Raw genomic sequence first — 20005 nt, forward strand, 5'->3', positions numbered from 1 at the left:
CATGGATAGGACAGGTTTGGAAGGATATGGACTAAGCATGGCAAGTGAGACTAGGGTAACTGGGACATTGTTGGCCGGTCTGGGCGAGTTGGGCTGAAGGACCTGTTCCCACGCTGTGTTACTCTGTGACTCTAAAAGGTCAGCCTTTTTGTGGTCATAGTTTATGGAGATGCAATAAAATAGAAAATCCCTCCATGAAGGAATGGCACCACTTATTAATATAACTGAACCTCAAGTAGAAAGACTACTTCAGAATGTGCTCTCCTTTCGAAAGAACAATTTCAATTTTTCACTGACAGTTGACATATATTAGATTTTACCTGCAAAATATAGCGCAGGTGTTGTTTTGTCAATTCAGATACCCCTTTTGGTATCAGAGCTTCAAGATTTTCATTGGTACCCTGGATAACAATAAAAACATTCTGTTTAGGGCTTGAGACATTTTTAAAGGCTGATACACATACATGTTAATCAGCAACACCATCACAAAACTATTGCTGAAAAAAAATCAAAGCAACAATTATTATTTAAATGTAAATATCTTTGCAATATTGTGTGAAATTGCAAAAATAGGAAAAAAAAAGTCACACCAGCATGCGTCCTAGCTCCTCCAGCCAACTACCATCTTCTCTCCTCCACCATTTTCCTCTTTCCTTCTTCTACTCTAGTTAAGCTGCTACTCATGTTCTTGGTCTGCAAGTAACAATGACTTATACCATAGAAGAGGCATATATTAATATAAAAAGAAAAGCAAAGAAGTCTTTAAAATCAGATTTTATGCTGCACGTCCATTCCTTGGCCAATCCATGGCCTATAGTGTCCTGGACTGCCAGACCTCATCTTAAAGTTGTCAGTTCCAAGCAGATACTTCATGTGATTTACATTACATTTTGATGAAGACAGACATTTTTGATGTCATGTATTTCTCCAGGTTTGTGGGGGTATTATTTTAAAACATTTTATTTTAACATGGATCAGAACTTGCCATCCAATTCAAATGCACTGAATCAATCCAGCAAGGACTGAATTTCTGCATTTCAGTTGTTTTTCTGCCATACATTCCATAATCTAAGTAGTGATGTTTAGTATTTTGTTGCATATCCTTTGCATGCAATGACTGCTTGAAGTCTGTGATTCATGGACATCACCAGTTGCTGGGTGTCTTCTCTGGTGATTCTCTGCCAGGCCTGTATTGCAGCCATCCTTAGCGTATGCTTGTTTTGGGGACTAGTCCCCTTCAGTATTCTCTTCAGCATATAAAAGGCTTGCTCAATTAGGTTCAGATCGAGTGATTGACTTGGCCACTCAATAATTTATCATTTTTTAGCTTTGAAAAGCTCCTTTGTTGCTTTAGCAGTATGTTTGGGATCATTGTCTTGCTGTAAAATGAACCGCCGGCCAATGAGTTTTAAAGCATTTGTTTGAACTTGAGCAGATAGGATGTGTGCATACATTTCAGAATTCATTATGCTACTACCATCAGCAGTCGTATCATCAATGAAGATAAGTGAGGCAGTTCCTTCAGCAGCCATACATGCAGAGGCCGTAACACCCCCACCACTGTGTTTCACAGATGAGGTGGTATGCTTTGAATCTTGGGCAGTTCCTTCTCTCCTCTATACTTTGCTCTTGCCATCACTCTGGTATAAGTTAATCTTCGTCTCTCTGTCCACAAGACCTTTTTCCAGAACTGTGGTTGCTCTTTTAAGTACTTCTTGGCAAACTATAACCTGGTCATCCTATTTTAGCGGTTAACCAGTGGTTTGCATCTTGCAGTGTAGCCTCTTGCAGTGTATTTCTGTTCATGAAGTCTTCTCCGGACAGTAGTCATTGACAAATCCACTCCTGAAAAGTGTTTCTGATCTGTCGGACAATTGTTTGGGGATTTGTCTTTATTACAGAGAGAATTCTTCTGTCATCAGCTGTGGAGGTCTTCCCTGGCCCATCAGTCCCTTTGTGATTAGTAAGCTCACCAGTGCTCTCTTTCTTCTTAATGACATGGTGAGACCAAAATGTATAAAAATGTCCTTTAATAAACTCAGACAATGTGCACTTTAACCACATGTGATTTTATTTCTATTACAAATCTCAAATTGTGGAATACAGAGACAAATAAATAAATGATGGTCTTTGTCCCAAACATTATGGCGGGCACTGTATTTCTCACTGCTGGTCAGCTCTATTTTTTTGTCATTAATTAATCCAAATATGGATCATATTTTATCCCATTAAAGGGGAAATGGAATGGATCACTCCATAAATAAAAATGTTGACTGTGAAATGAATGGCCACCTTTTTTGCATAATGTTTCTTAGATTCCCTGAAGCCCAACCGCATTATTGCTAAGTAGAGTTTAAAATGATATTTTAATGAGCATTTATCAATTCTAATTCTTAAAATTTTTCAAACTCTTATTTATATTCACCATAACAAGCTAAAACACTATTACCAAAGGATAAACCAATTCTCTCCAAGCAGTCCTTATATCTGTTTTTCATCTTAAGCTTTTGGAAATTCTCCGACAGGGGAAACCATAATTTGGTGCATGAATAATTTCTTACTCTTCCATCACCTCTTCCATCTTACTCTTCCATCACATCTTTTTTTTTCCTCTTTGTCATCAGATCTTTCTTTATTCCAAATCAAAATGCATTTAGTTTGCACCTGATCCATCTCACATTTAAATATCCCCCAGTCTGTCTGGATTTTGTATATTCTGAATTAATTAAATGATGTGTTCCTCTTTATCCTCTCAACATCTGTACTTTAACACCAAAACACAGTTGGAGCATGTTTTGAAATGTTTCTGTATACATGGACAAAAATTTCACTGCAACTTATTAAAAACAATACGTTTTCATTATGTTCTCGAAGGATTGGCTGAATGTGTTTACATTTTTTCAATAATCTTGACAAATAGCAGCACGGTTATTACTTGGTATTTACTTTGGTTTCATTAATTGAATTTTCATGACTGCACAAAATTAGGGGTAAGAGGGCAAATACATTATTAATGGCAGCACACCATCAAAACTTTATCACCTTCCAAAATACAACAAAACAAATATGCATAAATCAATGTTATAAATACTACCTATTTTAAATCACTATTTGGCAGTTACATTATATCGTCAGAAGAGTGAAAATTGCAAATACTTTATGCTTCCTGCTCCATTTTAACAAGATTTTTTAACAGTTGATTTATTACTCTTATTGACATTAAAAATAGTTCTGATGATATACATGTATGACGTTAAGATCTGTCAACAGTTGTCAATATAAATCACACCCTACTTATCTTATAAATTATCAGGAAGCTGCAGTACTTACATTGAGATCAAGATTCATTTGCAAACTGCCCTGTCTGTCGAAAAAATAAATAAAATTAGATTAAAATGTTGCATTGGTTATGTTGCGGGAATACAGAATCAGTTATTGGCAACTACATTCTGGTCTTCATTTATCAACTATTGTTAGTGTACATAACTGCATAGTTTGCAAATCACATTTTAGAAAAATAGAAATAAGCAGTTGACCCAATCAGTAGGGCCTGATAAATTGTGCAAAATTGGAAATGCCATCGAGAGCTAAACAGGTCATTCATTGAGTAAATATCCTTTGAGCTGCTAAGTAGACTTACAGGGTCAGTGCACCCCAAATTTACAGAGCACCAATGAGCAATGGCGGACTGGCCAGGGTGTCAGCTTGTCCGATGGCAAGTAGGCCCCTGATGAAGTGATAGCAAGTGATGGCAAGTGGGCCCCTGTTAAATGATAGCATTGTAGTTGTGGGTGGGCCCCCTTTGTCTCCTGGCAACCAATATTTTTAGACCCAGTCCGCCACTGCCAATGAGAGTCTGTATCTTGAGTTACACACTGTATCTTGGATTACCCAGGGCACTGACAGAAGGTGATGACATACTCAGAGATAAACTAATGCCCCTGTCCCACTTAGGAAACCTGAACGGAAACCTCTGGAGACTTTGCGCCCCACCCAAGGTTTCCATGCGGTTCCCGGAGGTTGCAGGTGGTTGCTGGAGGTTGCAAGTCAAGTCAAGTCAAGTCAAGTCAAGTTTATTTGTCACATACACATACGAGATGTGCAGTGAAATGCAAGTGGCAATGCTCGCGGACTTTTGTGCAAAAGACAAACAACCTATAAACACAATCATAACACACATATACCTTTACATACTAATTAATAATGGAAGGAAAAACGTTCAGTAGAGTTAGTCCCTGGTGAGATAGGCATTTACAGTCCGAATGGCCTCTGGGAAGAAACTCCTTCTCAACCTCTCCGTTCTCAACGCATGGCAACGGAGGCGTTTGCCTGACCGTAGCAGCTGGAACAGTCCGTTGCAGGGGTGGAGGGGTCTCTCATGATATTGTTGGCTCTGGAGTTGCACCTCCTGATGTATAGTTCCTGCAGGGGGGCAAGTGAAGTTCCCATAGTGCGTTCGGCCGAACGCACTACTCTCTGCAGAGCCTTCTTGTCCTTGGCAGAGCAATTCCCAAACCAGATGGTAATGTTCCCGGACAAGATGCTTTCCACCGCCGCTGCATAGAAGCACTGGAGGATCCTCGGAGACACTCTGAATTTCCTCAATTGCCTGAGGTGGTAAAGGCGCTGCTTTGCCTTACTCACGAGTGCTGAGGCGTGTGATGCCCATGTCATATCCTCGGAGATGTGGACTCCCAGACATTTAAAACAGTTCACCCTATCCACAGGATCCCCATTTATCCTCAATGGAGTGTACGTCCTCGGATGATGTGCCCTTCTAAAGTCCATGATCAGCTCCTTAATTTTTTTGATGCTCAAGAGGGGGCTGTTATCCTGGCACCAGAGCGCTAGATCAGCCACCTCCTCCCGGTAGGCCTTCTCATCATTGTCTGCAGGTAGTGGAAGCAGGTAGGGAGACTGACAAAAACCTCCAGGAACCTCACGGAAACCTTGGGTGGGGCACAAAGTCTCCAGAGGTTTCCGTTCAGGTTTCCTAATGGTAATAATACTGGGTACACAATGCGAAAGTGGAAAACTGAATGTTTTTGAAATGATTTATTGATTCACTATTCCACAAGGGTAAACTTTGCATTTTGAAAGGTTATGGAATTGAGGATTGTGGGGAACTGGCACAGAAGAGGTGAGGCTTGATCATATTGAGTGGTCACCTGGACTTCTCCTACCCCTATTTTGTATTCTTGTTCTAAGAATTCCTGTTATATATATTCACTTCTTCATGCTAATGTTTTCAATACCACACCTGTCTTTTAATTTTTTTTATAAAGTTTGGTTTTATTGACATTTTAACATTTTTCCTTTCTATTTAAAACAACTATTACTTCTCACTGCAGATGATCCAGCCATTTTTAAATCTTGGACACCAAAATTTAGAGTGAACTTGTTTGCTTGTCAGCTTTTTTCATCACTTCATTTTCTGTTGCTGCTGTTGAGGATATTTCCATCTAAAAACATGGCCACGAGCTTCCACCCTAGCAGTTTCCATAGGTAGTCATCAGAGAATGGTAGGGGTAGTTATTAACTTCTTTTTACCCGACAACTGAATGACAGTAGTCAATTCCATGTAGTCAATTCCATTGTAAATAAAGCTTTGGATTTTCAACATTGTCGGATTAGCTTATTATGATTTATGATACAGACCGCAGATCTTCAATTATCAACCCTCATTTAAATAAACTATTTGTTTTCCATGTCCCATATTTTAAGAATACAAGTTGCTGCACAGAAATATAGGCTGCATCCACTGCATATTTTTACTATAGGTATATCATTTCAAAACAAAGTATTGAATTGATTTGCAGTAAGAATTTGTTATTGAACTGCTTTTTCTGCAATAAACTGGAAAAGAAATACTGCTTCTAAATAGTAGCCAAGGATTTGTCTACTGAAATGGAGAGAGGCTGAGACTATGATGGTTGTCACTCCCAGTTGCAATTAGAGATATGAAGTTTCATTCAACACATCAGACTTTCACGGCCAATATAAACAATTCTATGATAATACTATTTAAAGATTTTATTTCAAAGCTACCCACAAAACAGTACCAATGCCAAGATTGTAGAGGGTGATCTCCACTAAGGTTCAATATTCTCTTGTAACCAAATTATTTCTTAGCCTATATTATTTGGAAAGCGATTGTTCGTTCATTAGTTTGATTTGTGCATGAATAATCTGGAGAGCTTCAGAACTTTTGCAAGTATACACTTGCAAAAATCTTCAGCAGGAAACATCTACTCATACCTTGATGCTATCTTGTTCCCTTTTTCCCAGTCTCTTCCCGTCTAAATTGGGACACCTCACACACTCTCCATCACTGCAATAGCTTCAAATGCCTTGGGCCTCACTGACTCACCTTTACCATGGAAAGCCAGTCCACTTTACATTCACAAATTTCCCATAAAGAAGATCTCAGAGCCCTCTGCTTCTTCCCAAAACAGAGAACCAGCCAGATCCCCTCAACTAATTGTTTTCTCTGATAATCATCATATGTCAATAATCTGGATGATGGAATTGATGACTTTGTGGCCAAATCTGCAGGACATGAAGATTGATGGAGGGGCAGGTAGTGTTGAGGAAGCTGAGAGTCTGCATAAAGACTTCAACAGATTGGAAGAGTGGGCAAACAAGTAGCAGATGGAATACAGCATAGCAAAGTGTACGATCATGCACTTTGATATAAGGAATAAAGGTGTAAATTATTTTCCAAATTGGCAGAGGATTCAGAAATCAGAGGTACAAAGGGACTTGGGAGTGTTGGTGCATGATTCCCAAAAGTTGAATTTGAACATCAAGTCGGTAGTAAGGAAGGCAAATGCAATGTTAGTATTCATTTCGAGGGAGCTGCAATATGAAAGCAGGGATGTAATGCTGAGGCTTTATAAGGCATTGGAATATTGTGAACAATTTTAGGCCCCATATCTGAGGAAGGATGTGCTGGCAATGGAGAAGGTCCAGGAGAGGTTTACAAGAATAATCCCAGGGATGATTGGGTTAACATATGAGGAGCGTTTGATGGCTCTGGTCTTGTACTCGCTGGAGTTTAGAAGGATGAGGGGAAATCTCATTAAAACCTACCGAATAATGAAAGCCTGGATAGAATGGATGTGGAGAGGATGTTTCCAGTAGTGGGAGAGTCTAGGGCTAGAAGGCATAGCCTCAGAAGAAAAGGACATACTTTGAGCCTGGAAATGAGAAGCAATTTCTTTAGCTAAGGGTTGGTGAATCTGTGGAATTCATTGCCACAGACGGCTGTGGAGGCCATCATTGGGTATTTTTAAAGTGGAGATAGATAGGTTCTTGATTACTAAGGGCGTCAATGGTTATGGGGAAATGGCAGGATAATGAGTTTCACAAGGAAAAATACAGCCATGATCAAATGGCAGTGCAGGCTTGATGGGCCAAATGGCCTGATTCGCTTTGTTTGAAGTATGATTGTCTGCCTGGCTGAACTTGCCCTCCAACTTCAATTTCATTGTCCTATCTGGGGCACATGACAATAAACTCTCTTGACTTGACAATCCTTTTTTGATTTATCTTACTTTCTTCAAATTGTCATATTCAGAGTATAGTCTTGGCCCATGCTATTCTGATAGTTTCTTTCATAGTGTTCATCACAGATAAGCTGCAGGCCATTTCCTCGCCAAGTCTAATCTTATCATACTTCATGGGGTCCAACTTGATTGTGATGTTTTCTAGCGTTCATGCCTCTTAACTGTTGACCCACTTTGCTGCCATCTCTGGTAAATCACCCTTGCTGGTAGGACACACGCACGCATGCATGCACCTTAATGAAAATGTCTGTTTTCTTTGTTAGAAGGTCTGATACTGAGAGGTTGGCTGTGTCGGGTTGCTACAGTTATAGGCCAGCTCTCTCAATCTAGACATCGTGCCAAATTTCCATGAGGAGAACTTTGAAGGGTTGAATTCAATGGTATGTGTTTCTGCAATGTTCAGATCTAATGCCAAGATCCATTCTGTGTAATTCTTATTTTGATTCAACTTTTATTGGTTGATAACATCAGAGTGATAATAAATAGCCATAACGTAAAATCTCAAGTATATGGAAAATAACCTGAAAAAATAATGAAATTCTGGCCTTTGTATCAGGTACAAGTTATACAAAATTATGCTATACTCATACCAACCACTGATCTAGACTATACCCAAGATATCGGCAGCAGACCTGAGCACCATCTCCTTTTAAGGATATGTTTAAGAAGGAACTGCAGATGCTGGAAAATCGAAGGTAGACAAAAGTTGTAAATCAATTGTAAATTTTAAACTTGTGTTTGGTAGATTTTCGTGAAAATATATATTAACATGGAAAATAGGTGCAGGAGTAGGCCATTTGGCCCTTCAAGCCACAACCGCCATTCAAAATGATCATGGCTGATCATCCATAATCAGTACCCCGTTCCTGCTTTCTCCCCATAGCCCTTGATTCCATTAGCCGCAAGAGCTATATCTAACTCTATCTTGGAAACATCCAGTGAATTGGCCTCCACTACCTTATGTGGCAAAGAATATGAAGGGAAGTGTGCGATGGTCGGTAGGTGGAGCTGGTCACAGATCAGCCATGACCTCAGTGAAAGAGAATAGGGAAGATTCAAACAAGAGGACATGACTTCAGAATTAAGGGACAGAAGTTTAGGGGTAACATGAGGGGGAACTTCTTTACTCAGAGAGTGGTAGCGGTGTGGAATGAGCTTCCAGTGGAAGTGGTGGAGGCAGGTTTCTTGGTGTAATTTAAAAATAAATTGGATAGGCATATGGATGAGAAGGGAATGGAGGGTTATGGTATGAGTGCAGGCAGCTGGGGCTAAGGGAAAATAATTGTTCAGCATGGACTTGTAGGGCCGAGATGGCCTGTTTCCGTGCTGTAATTGTTATATGGTTATATGGTTATGGTTATAAGATGGAGCAGACTCAATGAATTAATTTGCCTTCTTCCACCTTGTTAACCTTTTTATTTGAGAGCCAGTTTGATAATCTGCTCTCAGCTGGCATTTTTACTGAGATTCTAAAATCGCTTATTTACCTCGAAACAAACCTTACACATAATTTCCTACAATCCTGAACCACAAATAAACAAATTATGCTAAATCATTAAACTCAAACTCCACTGATCAGAGACAAGTAAGTTAAATACTCACTTCCACTTGATTTTATCTGTATTTTCCTGCAGGATGTTGTGGAGCTCAGTGGTCTTGCATTTCAGCTCAGCCAGCAGCTCACCAAAGTATCGAGGATCCAATTTCTCTGTGTTACCACTCTCGTAATCCATTGCACTCTTGATCTGGTATCAGAAAATTATTACATAGTTCAATTCTACATTGGTGAGGATCATTGTTATCAATTACAATTTACAGGATGGATGATATGTTGGAACAGGATGCTACTGGCAATTTTTTAATAGTGAAAGCCACTTGATTAAGAGTTAGAAATGGTTTTGTTTTGGGCATACACATAAATTGAAAATCAAAATCGAATTCACAGTGGAATATTGAACAACATCCCAATGGGGTCTTGGATGCCAAATTTTGTCACAAGTTTTTTTTTTCATTTCTATTTCTAACAATGTAACACTTCTAAATAAATGTCATGCTAGTGACATAGAAATAAAAATGGAAGTCATAACATGACTGAGATCAAAAACCATAATTTATCAAGTGTGCGTAAGAGTTAAACCATTGGGGCCAGTCATAAAAAAGGCATGAATAGCAACTGTGAAATATGACTACAGTAACTAAACAAAAGACTGGTGTTGACAGTGAAATGGTAAAAACTGTTTGAATAATTTGGATTAATAACAAAAAAACATTGTGCTTCATGTTACAACAAAGATTGAATTAGATTTAAGTGCAAGCTCTAAGAAGATGAAATAAGCAAAATTTAAGTGCGGATACCAAATGCCACTTGAAAGTACATATAAGACCATCAATGTAAAAGACAATGTAAAGTATGCACGATGAGTTTTTAAATCTCCAACAAAATCTTGTATAGAATATGCAGGCTCATATACATGCAGCTTTAAGCAATAAATCAATGTGTGTGTATTTATGTACATGCATAAGCACTTTATTCAATTAATTTTCAATTACTTCTACAAATACAATAGACAATAGACAATAGGTGCAGGAGTAGGCCATTCAGCCCTTCGAGCCAGCACCGTCATTCACTGTGATCATGGCTGATCATCCACTATCCATTCTCCCCATTTCCCTTGACTCCGCTATCGTTAAGCGCTCTATCTAACTCTCTCTTGAAAGCATCCAGAGAATTGACCCCCACTGCCTTCGGAGGCTTTTTCAACCAATTCTCTGGGTGAACATTGTTTTCCTCATCGCCGTCCTAAATGACCTACCCCTTATTCTTAAACTGTGGCCCTCGGTTCTGGACTCCCCCAACAACGGGAACATGTTTCCTGCTTCTAGTGTGTCCAATCCCTTAATAATCTTATACGTTTCAACAAGAGCCCCTCTCGTCCTTCTAAATTCAAGTGTATACAAACCCAGTCGCTTCATTCTTTCAACATACGACAGTCCAGCCATCCCGGGAATTAACCTTGTGAACCTGCGCTGCACTCCCTCAATAGCAAAAATGGCCTTCCTCAAATTTGGAGACAAAAACTGCACACAATACTCCAGGAGTGGTCTCACTAGGGCCCTGTACAACTGTAGAAGAACCTCTGCTCCTATACTCAACTCCTCTTGTTATGAAGGCCAACATGCCATTAGCTTTCTTCACTGCCTGCTGCTGTACCTGCAGAGTTTTGCAGAGTTGTTTTTCACATGGCACACTCCTTAAATAGGTAACTGCTTTAAAGTAACTATAACACGTCAACAATATATTACATCTACTACACTATAAAAATACAGATTTAACAGAGTTATGTTTCTCCACGCTCTATAACATTTGCAACACTTGTGTTGAAGCTACACATTTAACAATTATTCATCTTAGATTTTTGTCTTTTTCATCTTCTTAGAGCTTGCATTTAAATCTAATTCAATCTTTTGTTGTAACTTGAGGCACAATCTGTTTTTTTTAATGTGTTGAAGCTACACATTTAACAATAATTAATCTCTGCATTCACTGGAATCACCAATTCTCAATTTATCTTAAATTGGTCTCACCTCAGAAGTATATCAAATCTTGCAGACTTTACTACTCGACAGAGTATTTCTCACTAATTGCAAGTAGTATTTGCAAAACCTCTTCAATTCTCGGGCTGATTCTTGGACCATACACTTTCAATATTTGTTTAATATATTGAACTGCTGAAATGTTCAGTACTGTGATTATGTCTTGCAGGCTGAACAACTTGTCTTTGTGGTTTGTCACGAAAATAACGGTTGCTCGGTTGCCAATGGCCACCTAAAGTCCCGCCGGGCCTTTAAGTAGATCGGGATAAATCCCTGAATTAGGAAGATGCAAATTCCTGGGATAGGGATAAAATTACCTGGCAGGGTTAAAGAATATGGGATGTTTGCAGTCCATTGGTTGCGGTGCAGGATTAGGATGATCCCAGATTCCTGGACACAGGGATGGGATTTCCCTCGTATTTGGCGGGCTTCTGACCCACAGCCGCGGCGCTTTGTCACGGCTCCGGGCCCAGGTTGTCGGTTGCGTGAGCGCTTGGGTGCCGCTCTCTGGGTGCACCCGGGACACCTACCGCTCAACTCTGAGCGGGTTCCCCTCTCTATCTCTCTCTCTGTCACCGCCTGCCATCCGTGTCCGGGCCGCCGTGTCTCCGATTTCCGGCCGCTCCTCATCTGCCAGCAAGGCCGGCCGCCTTGCACATGCGCACTGCCACAGCCTGCACGTCCTCCCCCTGCACATGTGCACTGCCACGGCCAGCACATCAACGGCCGCCCTGGTTGGCGCCGGGTACTTTCTCACTCCCTTTGCATTGTGGGAGATCTGGCCGCCATTGCTGACCAGTCGCCGACTCGCTGCGACCGCTGAAACCCAATGCAGACTCACTCCCAGGAGCTGGAGTAACTCCCTGGAATAACTCTTGCTTCTTGGTTTCCTGGTTCTCCAAAAATATTCCAAATGGAATTTAAACTGGAGGTGATGGAGGGTGGGCTTATAAAGAAGAGACCCTTCTTCAGACTGATGTCAGGTGGGTGGTGGGAAAAAGAAATGACGAGGCGGAGACAGTGGGCTGTGGGAGAGCTGGGAATGGGAGGGGAAGGAGGGAGAAAGCAAGGACTACCTGAAATTGGAGAAGTCAATGTTCATACCGCTGGGGTGTAAACTACCCAAGCAAAATATGAGGTGCTGTTCCTCCAATTTGTGGTGGGCCTCACTCTGGCCATGGAGGAGGCCCAGGACAGAAAGGTCGGATTCGGAATGGGAGGGGGAGTTGAAGTGCTGAGCCACCGGGAGATCAGGTTGGTTATTGCGAACTGAGTGGAGGCGTTGTGCGAAGCAATCGTCAAGCCTGCACTTGGTCTCACGGGGGTTGATTATACTCTAATAATCCAACCACATTTTTGTTTGGAAGTAGAAAGAAATAATAGAAATTGCATTCATTGCAATGTGTAAAAAGAGTTGAGATACTGTATTATAATTTTGCTGCATGTCATTGTGGTATATATCATGTCTTGAATGGTGAATTTGTTTAGTTTGTGACTTTATTTGAAGCAGTAATAATATGTTAATGCTTCATTGAGCATAATTCCGACTGGTAACTACCCACTTCGTCCGAGCACTTTGTCGCATGCAAGCCGTCTTAAATGACCATCTAAACTGTCATTTGGCAACCTAAAAAGCAGCCTAGTCTGGCTACAGAGAAAAAAAGTTAAGTGAGAGCCCTGCAATGCTTTCTTTTTAATTGCTCCTCCTGTACTTCTCCCTTTCAAAGTAGGTCATTATGAGATATTTTCAATACATTTTCAAAGTATATCCAGTTGTGAATGTGGAATTGTCATTGATCTGGGGAAATGTTCAAAGAATAATTCATAACCTGCTTCTCTAATGCCTCCTCTACTGTGCAAACTAACCGTACCACTCCCATCTGAATTTTGGTGTACCATGATGGAAAACTCTTTTCCTGTTGATCCTCATGCATCTTTAAAACTGAAATACTGAGCTATAAGCTGATAAAATCTCTTTAATAAGACCATGTATAGAAAATGTTGACTCTTTTTCTACCAAGATACAAGACACAAGATATATTTATTTGTCACATGTGCCAGTTGGCACAGTGAAATGTGATCACCATACAGCCATACAATAAAATAAAGAACACAACACACGATAGAGTTCAACATAAAACATCCCCACACAGCAGAATCAAAGGTTTCCCACTGTGAGGGAAGGCACCAAAGTCAGTCTCTTCCTCGATGTTCACCCGTGGTCGGGGCCTCCGGAGCCCACCGCAGCCGCCGCTACAGCAGCCCGTCACTCAGGCCCGCTCGCCGAGATGTTGGAACTCCAACATCGGGACTGGAGGCCAACCTTAGCGGCTTGGACCTCCAAAACAGCCGCTTCCCACCGGAGTACGCAGCTCCCGACATCCCCAGGCCGCGCCGGGCGGAGACTCCAGCTGGTGGACTTCGGCAAAGGGCCCAGGGACTCTGCGATGTTGTAGTCAGCGCCGCCCGCATTGGGAGCTCCACGAACTACAGCTCCATGATGTCGATGCTGCAGGCCCAACGCTCTGGAGCTCCAAACGGTGTGTAGGCGAGTGGTTGATTCAGAGGGGAGTTGGTAGGAATGTAGAGAAAATAAATGGGAACAATGTTGAATAACTATAAATGAGTACTTGGTGATTGGTGGAGATTTGGTGAATCGAAGGGCCCGTTTCTGTGCTGTATGGCTCTTATTCTCAAATGACCCATGAAACAGGTGGGTATAGTGAAAAAGGGGAAAATTGTGAATCAAGGCATGAAGACATAAATTGTATCAGGCAAGAACAAGCTGAAATAATTATTATAGCTGGGCAAAGATTAAGAGAGATTTAGCTCTTAGGGCTATAGGAATCAAGGGATACAGGGGAAAAAGCAGGAACGGGGTACTGATTTTAGATGATCAGCAATGATCATATTGAATGGTGGTGCCGGCTCGAAGGGCCGAATGGCCTACTGCACCTATTTTTTATGTAATCCTGCTGTGGATCTTAGGAGCAGGGAGAGGTAGATTGTACAAGGATGAGGGAACAGTGGTTACAGATTCAGTTGTGAACTCACAGTCCAGGAGAAGGTAGGAGGTGGCGTCAGAGAGTAAAGGGCCTGTCCCACGAGCATGCGAGAGCATGCGGCAAGCGCGACCTAACGTGGTCGCTTGAGCCGTACGGCCTCGCGGGGCCGGTCCCACTTCGATCGCCGGAGCCGTATGGAGTTGTGCGGATCTGGTCCCGACATTGCGCTCCGGAAAACTGAGTGTTCAAAAATTCCGCGCGGCAACGGCCTGCCGGCCCGCAGCCGCATTGAGGTCATACGCACCTCATCGACGAGCGTACGCACCGTCTTGACGGGCGTACGTCACGTGCGGACTTCCCGCGGACTTCGCTCGAACTTCACGTCACTCACTCGACCTCCGCGCGGCCCCCGCTTCTGGTTTGGTCGCGCTCGCCGCATGCTGGTGGGACCGGCCCTGTAAGTGGATCACTCGAACACTGCGCGGCCCCCGCTTCCGGTTTGGTCGCGCTTGCCGCATGCAGTCGCATGCTCGTGGGACAGGCCCTTTAGTGTTTAGCCTTGAATTGAAATCGGTTAGCCTATAATAATGCTATCATTAGTCACAAGTGCAAAGCATTTCAGAGTAGGGAACACAGCAAAGCTGGTGAATATTCCTTACTAGTCAGCACTCATACAGGAATAGACATTATTGTTACACAACACAAATTAAATCAAAAGACTTTGGGTACGGTCCGATACAATGTCCCGTTTCATTTAACCTCATCTTGGTTTTATTTCAACATTTTTCAATTAATGCAGATGAAACAAGGTCTTCCTTGACCACAAAATAATTAGCTGTGCCTTTGAAGTTGTTCACAACACTATAATGTTGCACTTACAACAGACAGTTGCCAACAGCTGGAAGGCATTTGTGAAAAAAATCCCTCTTAAGATATGTCAATCTTAAAGTTAATTAAAGTAGAACACTTTGATAACTACAATTTGTTATTTATTTATTCCATTTGATTTACATGGAAACATTTTCATAGAATTGAAACCACTTGTAATTTAAAAAAAGATATTCAATCATCAATGGCCTACTGCACCTATTTCCTATGTAATCCTGCTGTGTTTCTTAGGAGCAGGGAAAGGTCGATTGCACAAGGATGAGGGAACTGTGGTTACAGATTCAGTTGTGAGCTCATAGTCCAGGAGAAGGTAGGAGGTGGTGTCAGAAACAAACACTTTATTTTGTTTTTAAGCAAACAACACTAGCTAGAATAGAATAGAGAAAACATAAAATACTATATAAAAAATGACAAAGGGGAACACAAAGTAGCGTCAGTTTTTCTTACACGTTGTTATAATGTTAAACATATTGCTCACATCTAGTTTAATCAGTTTGTTTTTCCACGTTGGGTATGTTTCAGTAACCAAAGCAATTTGCCCCATTCTTCCTCATACAAACCGATTGAAAAGCAGGACTTCTTCAATATTTGAGAAAGACAAGCCGTTACGAGCCGCTAAGAGACGGCCCCAGAGCTCCGACGTACCTGCTACGTTCATTCTACGTGCTTACCACGAGTTTGATTTTTTTTTTTTAACTCGGGAGAGCACTTGAATGAACTCATACAGTGGGACAGGGCTTTGCTTGACAAGCTCTCGAGTCCTCAAATAGCTTATGAGACCTTTGCAAGATCTGCCCTAAATTGCACTTGACCAGACAGATCAAGGAGTGATTTGGGCTTCGGTAAACTTCAACACCTTGCTTTCAATACTGTGCTCACCTAATATGTATTAGCATGGCCAGTAGGTGACAATGAATACAATTAGGGCAAGTGAACAGTTTGACTAAGAGTCTTTATCCTGAACCACAACTACCAAATCTGCTGCGTATTTCTAGCATTTTTGATTTTTGGTTCAGTAAACAGTATTGATTTCCCCTCACCAACAGGAGCACAGTTGGACTAATCATTAGACTTCCTTGTTGTCTTTGATGAGAAAAACAAGGCTGAGTGCATTCCTGGTTTATAGCTTTAGCTAAAACTAACATCAATATATATGTCATCTTGCATCATTTTTCGAAAGATATACGTAATCAGATACTCCTGTCCAACAAGTTGTCAATAAAATTACATGAGAAGCATTTCATCCTCATGTGATTAAAGGCAAGAATAAAGTCACTGCTGTTTGAAGAGCCAAGTTAGCTTGAATAAGCCAAGAATTACATATGATCATTTATTATTCGGAGTGGATTTGTTAAAGGCCAATTATAATTCTGATGTAATTTAAATTGTGATAAAGGTTGGATGTTCTGCTCCAGAGACTGGCATTTATAAATGGACAGCTCAATTATTGTGCAGATTTATCTGCAAAACAACAAAGCATTGCAAAATCACAGTTAATTTAGCATCAAAACATTGTATGGGATTGATGTTATACTAAGTCATGGCAACAACATTTTAACTGAATTTAGCGACATTTTCCTAAACTCAGTCATCTCATTTGAAATGGAGTCACAAATTCAACCTTGGGCTTAATTGTGTCAAAAGCATAGATAAAACAACCATCTTAATTTACCTCTTCTCATAACAAGGGTTTAGTTTTGCAAACTTGCAGACCCTAAACTGAACCAAACACGCTAAATGAAAGAACGATGAAAAATAGACCAATTTTGCATTTAAATTTCAACGTAGTTTAGTTTAATGTATTATTGTCACGTGTACCGAGGTGCAGTGAAAAAACTAGGTCGAAAAGTAACTGCAGTACCTGGCTGGGGTGAGGACTCCGGGTTCTGGCTGGACTCCCTCCTCCAGAGCATTTCATCAAGGTTTCCTCTGAGTGTAGGTCATATTCTTGGGATGTGACAGAGCTTCGTGTACTCTGAGACTTGATGTGTTCACTCGGATAAGACACAACCTGCAGAGCAACATTTATTAACTTTTTATTCCAAAGCATTCCTCAATTTCTCTCAGTGGTTCATTATCACTTTTCTCATTTAACAATTAGTTTATTCATTTAAATTTGATCTTCAAGTTGTTGGAATGTTTAGCATCTAATAAAATGAATTTGCTTTCGTATTTCAAAACAGATTAAAAATAACAATACGCGACAAAGATCTAAAAATATATTCAGTAGTTATTAATAGAAAATTCCTGTTTGGGTCATTCATATCTAAATTAAAAGTCATCCTCACTACATTCTTACATTCACAAAATGCGGCAGAAATGTTCACAAATTTGAAGTTAAATTTCCTCACCTTAGGGCTCAATTTCCAAAGCATCCCCAAACCATTACATACAACCTACAAGAGGGCACAATGTGTGGCATGCTCATAAAAATACCTGTGTTCTATATATGCCTGCAGTGACAACAATGCGGAAACCTAAGAACCTTTAATAGTAAAACATTGTTCACATTTGTTTTTCTATGAAATATTCTTCCACGATTTCATTCATTCATTTTGTAAAACCTTATTCCAAATATTAATCATGAGTAGAAAGCTCAAACCCACCAAGCCAAGTAAAATCCACAGATATTTAATTTTGTATCTAATCAGCTACCTGCAAATTATTCCATCTGCTACTGAAACTTAATTGTCCAAGGACTGAGATAGTCAAAGGGGGCCTTTAGTATTCGGAGCAGAAACAAAACACCGCGGTCACGATGGCACAGCAGTAGAGTTGCTGCCTTACAGCGAATGCAGCACCGGAGACACGGGTTCGATCCCGACTATGGGTGCTATCTGTACAGAGTTTGTACATTTTCCCTGTGACCTGCGTGGGTTTTCGCCGACATCTTCGGTTTTCTCCCACACTCCAAAGATGTACAGGTTTGTAGGTTAATTGGCTTGGTAAATGTAAAAGTCGGTGTAGTATAGTGTTAATGTGTGGGGATCACTGGCCGAAAGGACTATTTCCACCTGCATCTCTATACTAAACTAAAATAAAGCACTGAAGTAACTCAGCGGGTTTGGCAGCATCTCTGGAGAACATGGAGAGGTGATGTTTCGGGTTGGGACCCTTCTTCAGACCCTAAATGTCATCCATCCATGTTCTCCAGCCATGCCAACTGACCCACTGAGTTACTCCAGCACTTTGCATTGTTTTTTGTAAATCAGCATCTGTGGTTCTACATAATTGTGAGTGGAGGTAGACACAAACTGCTGGAGTAACTCACCCGCTGAGTTACTTCAGCATTTTGTGTTTACCTTTGATTTTACCAGCATCTGCAGTTCTTTGTTAAAACAATATTCCGAGTGGAATTGCAAATGTGAAAAAGCATTAATTGAAATAGTTCCAAACATGTGAAAAACATTGGAAAGACGTAGCGTAAACGGTACCTGCACAGGGCTTCGATCATTTCTTATTTGGCTTTCACTGTATTTGATATCTTCCCAGTGGGTTTGCGAATTTCCAATGTTCTGATAGGATGGAAAGCCTTGAACACCTTCATATACCTATAAACAGAGTCAAATGACAGTCATCATCACAAGGTGGTTTTAGACTGAACACTCCCTATTCCAGTGCAGCCAAAAGGTGGTAGGTTTAACAGTGCAGTGCCAACCACACTTCCAGATGCTGGCTTATCCAATCCAAACACACTGGCACATTTTCTTCCCCGACAATAGGCCATCTGATACTCTGTTCCAATTGCAGGTTTGGTGAAGGGATGGGGACTGCAAAATAAGGGGGGGGGGGGGGGATGGGTAGTTGGAGAGGGGAGGTTGTGGGTGCTAAGCATAGCATTTAGTCAATGACCTCAAGGAAGTGGAGGATTAGAGTTGATGGAGCACAAAGGGAAAGCAGAGAAGCATTTGGAGTGGGAGTTACTCTCAGGGCAGTAATGGTGGTATGGCCGGGTGCAGAAGGATTAAGTTAACCCTGAAGGTCTTTGATAGATGACTATTGTTGCTGGGAGGAAGAGATAAACCAAAGCTCCATGAAGAGTGATAGGGTGGGGAGTGGCAGAGGCAAGAAGATATTGGAGTTTTCAAATGGAGTGGCAGGAACCTTCAAGAAGGGAGGGCTGTTATCAGGGAGAAATTAATTGAGAGGTGGATGAATTGGAAGTGGCGGGAGGAGGAAAGCCAGGAGTCTCAGTGGCAGGGCCGAGGAAGATTGAGGGCAGTAAATTGAAGAGAAAATGGTGCTTTATAGACATTGCCCAAAAGATGAATGGTAGGTCAGTCGCGCAAAGCATTTCAAGTACCAGAAGTAAAGGAAATGCCACAAAATATTCAGCTAGTCAAGTACTGTAGCATCTGTGGAAAGTAAACCGTGGATGTGCAGGCACGGCTGAGCGGTCCCATTGTGACGCCAGAGATCCCCGTCGTGGCGCTCGCGTCACTGCAGCCCTCCCCCAACAGCGCCTCGTCATCCCTCTTCCTATATAAAATTGGTAATTAATAATTATTTGTATCAACTCTTACCTGTGCAGATGGAACTTGATTAACTGTCACAAATGTTTTATGTACTATAACTCTTCCTACCCCTGTACTCCATTCGCCCTCATCCCCCAGCACTCCCTTCCCCTCATTCTTTCCTCTCTCCTCAGTCACTCCCACCCTCCATAACCCCTTTGCCCTCCCTACCCCCCTCCTCTCCCTCTATCTCCCTGCTCCCCTACTTCTCACCTCCTCCCTATCCCACTCACCCACTCTCCCTCCTCACCTCACCCACTGTCCCCCTCTCCCTCTATCCGCCACTCCCTACTTCCCCCACTCCCCCCTCCTCTCCCTCTATCCTCCCTCACTCTCCCTCCTCACCTCCCCCACATTCCCCTCCTTCTCCCCTCACTGCCCCCTCCTCTCCCTCTATCCCTCTGCATCCCCACTATCTTACCCCCCACAATGAAAA

The 20005-nt window shown here is 41.5% G+C and overlaps 1 protein-coding gene across 1 annotated transcript in view; it reads right to left on the bottom strand.

Annotated features, from left to right (window-relative positions):
- The window catches only part of LOC129702224 (protein POF1B-like), a 79436-nt gene that overhangs the window by 28130 nt on the left and 31301 nt on the right, over positions 1–20005 (bottom strand). The window contains exons 4-8 of the mRNA XM_055643879.1: positions 18490–18606; positions 16917–17066; positions 9171–9313; positions 3331–3364; positions 321–401 (exon numbers count right to left, since the gene is read on the bottom strand). Of these exons, the coding sequence (XP_055499854.1) occupies positions 321–401; positions 3331–3364; positions 9171–9313; positions 16917–17066; positions 18490–18606 (525 nt within the window). The remainder of the gene's footprint in view (positions 1–320; positions 402–3330; positions 3365–9170; positions 9314–16916; positions 17067–18489; positions 18607–20005) is intronic.

Source organism: Leucoraja erinacea, chromosome 12 (assembly GCF_028641065.1).
Source record: "Leucoraja erinacea ecotype New England chromosome 12, Leri_hhj_1, whole genome shotgun sequence".
In the NCBI taxonomy this organism is placed as follows: domain Eukaryota; kingdom Metazoa; phylum Chordata; class Chondrichthyes; order Rajiformes; family Rajidae; genus Leucoraja; species Leucoraja erinaceus.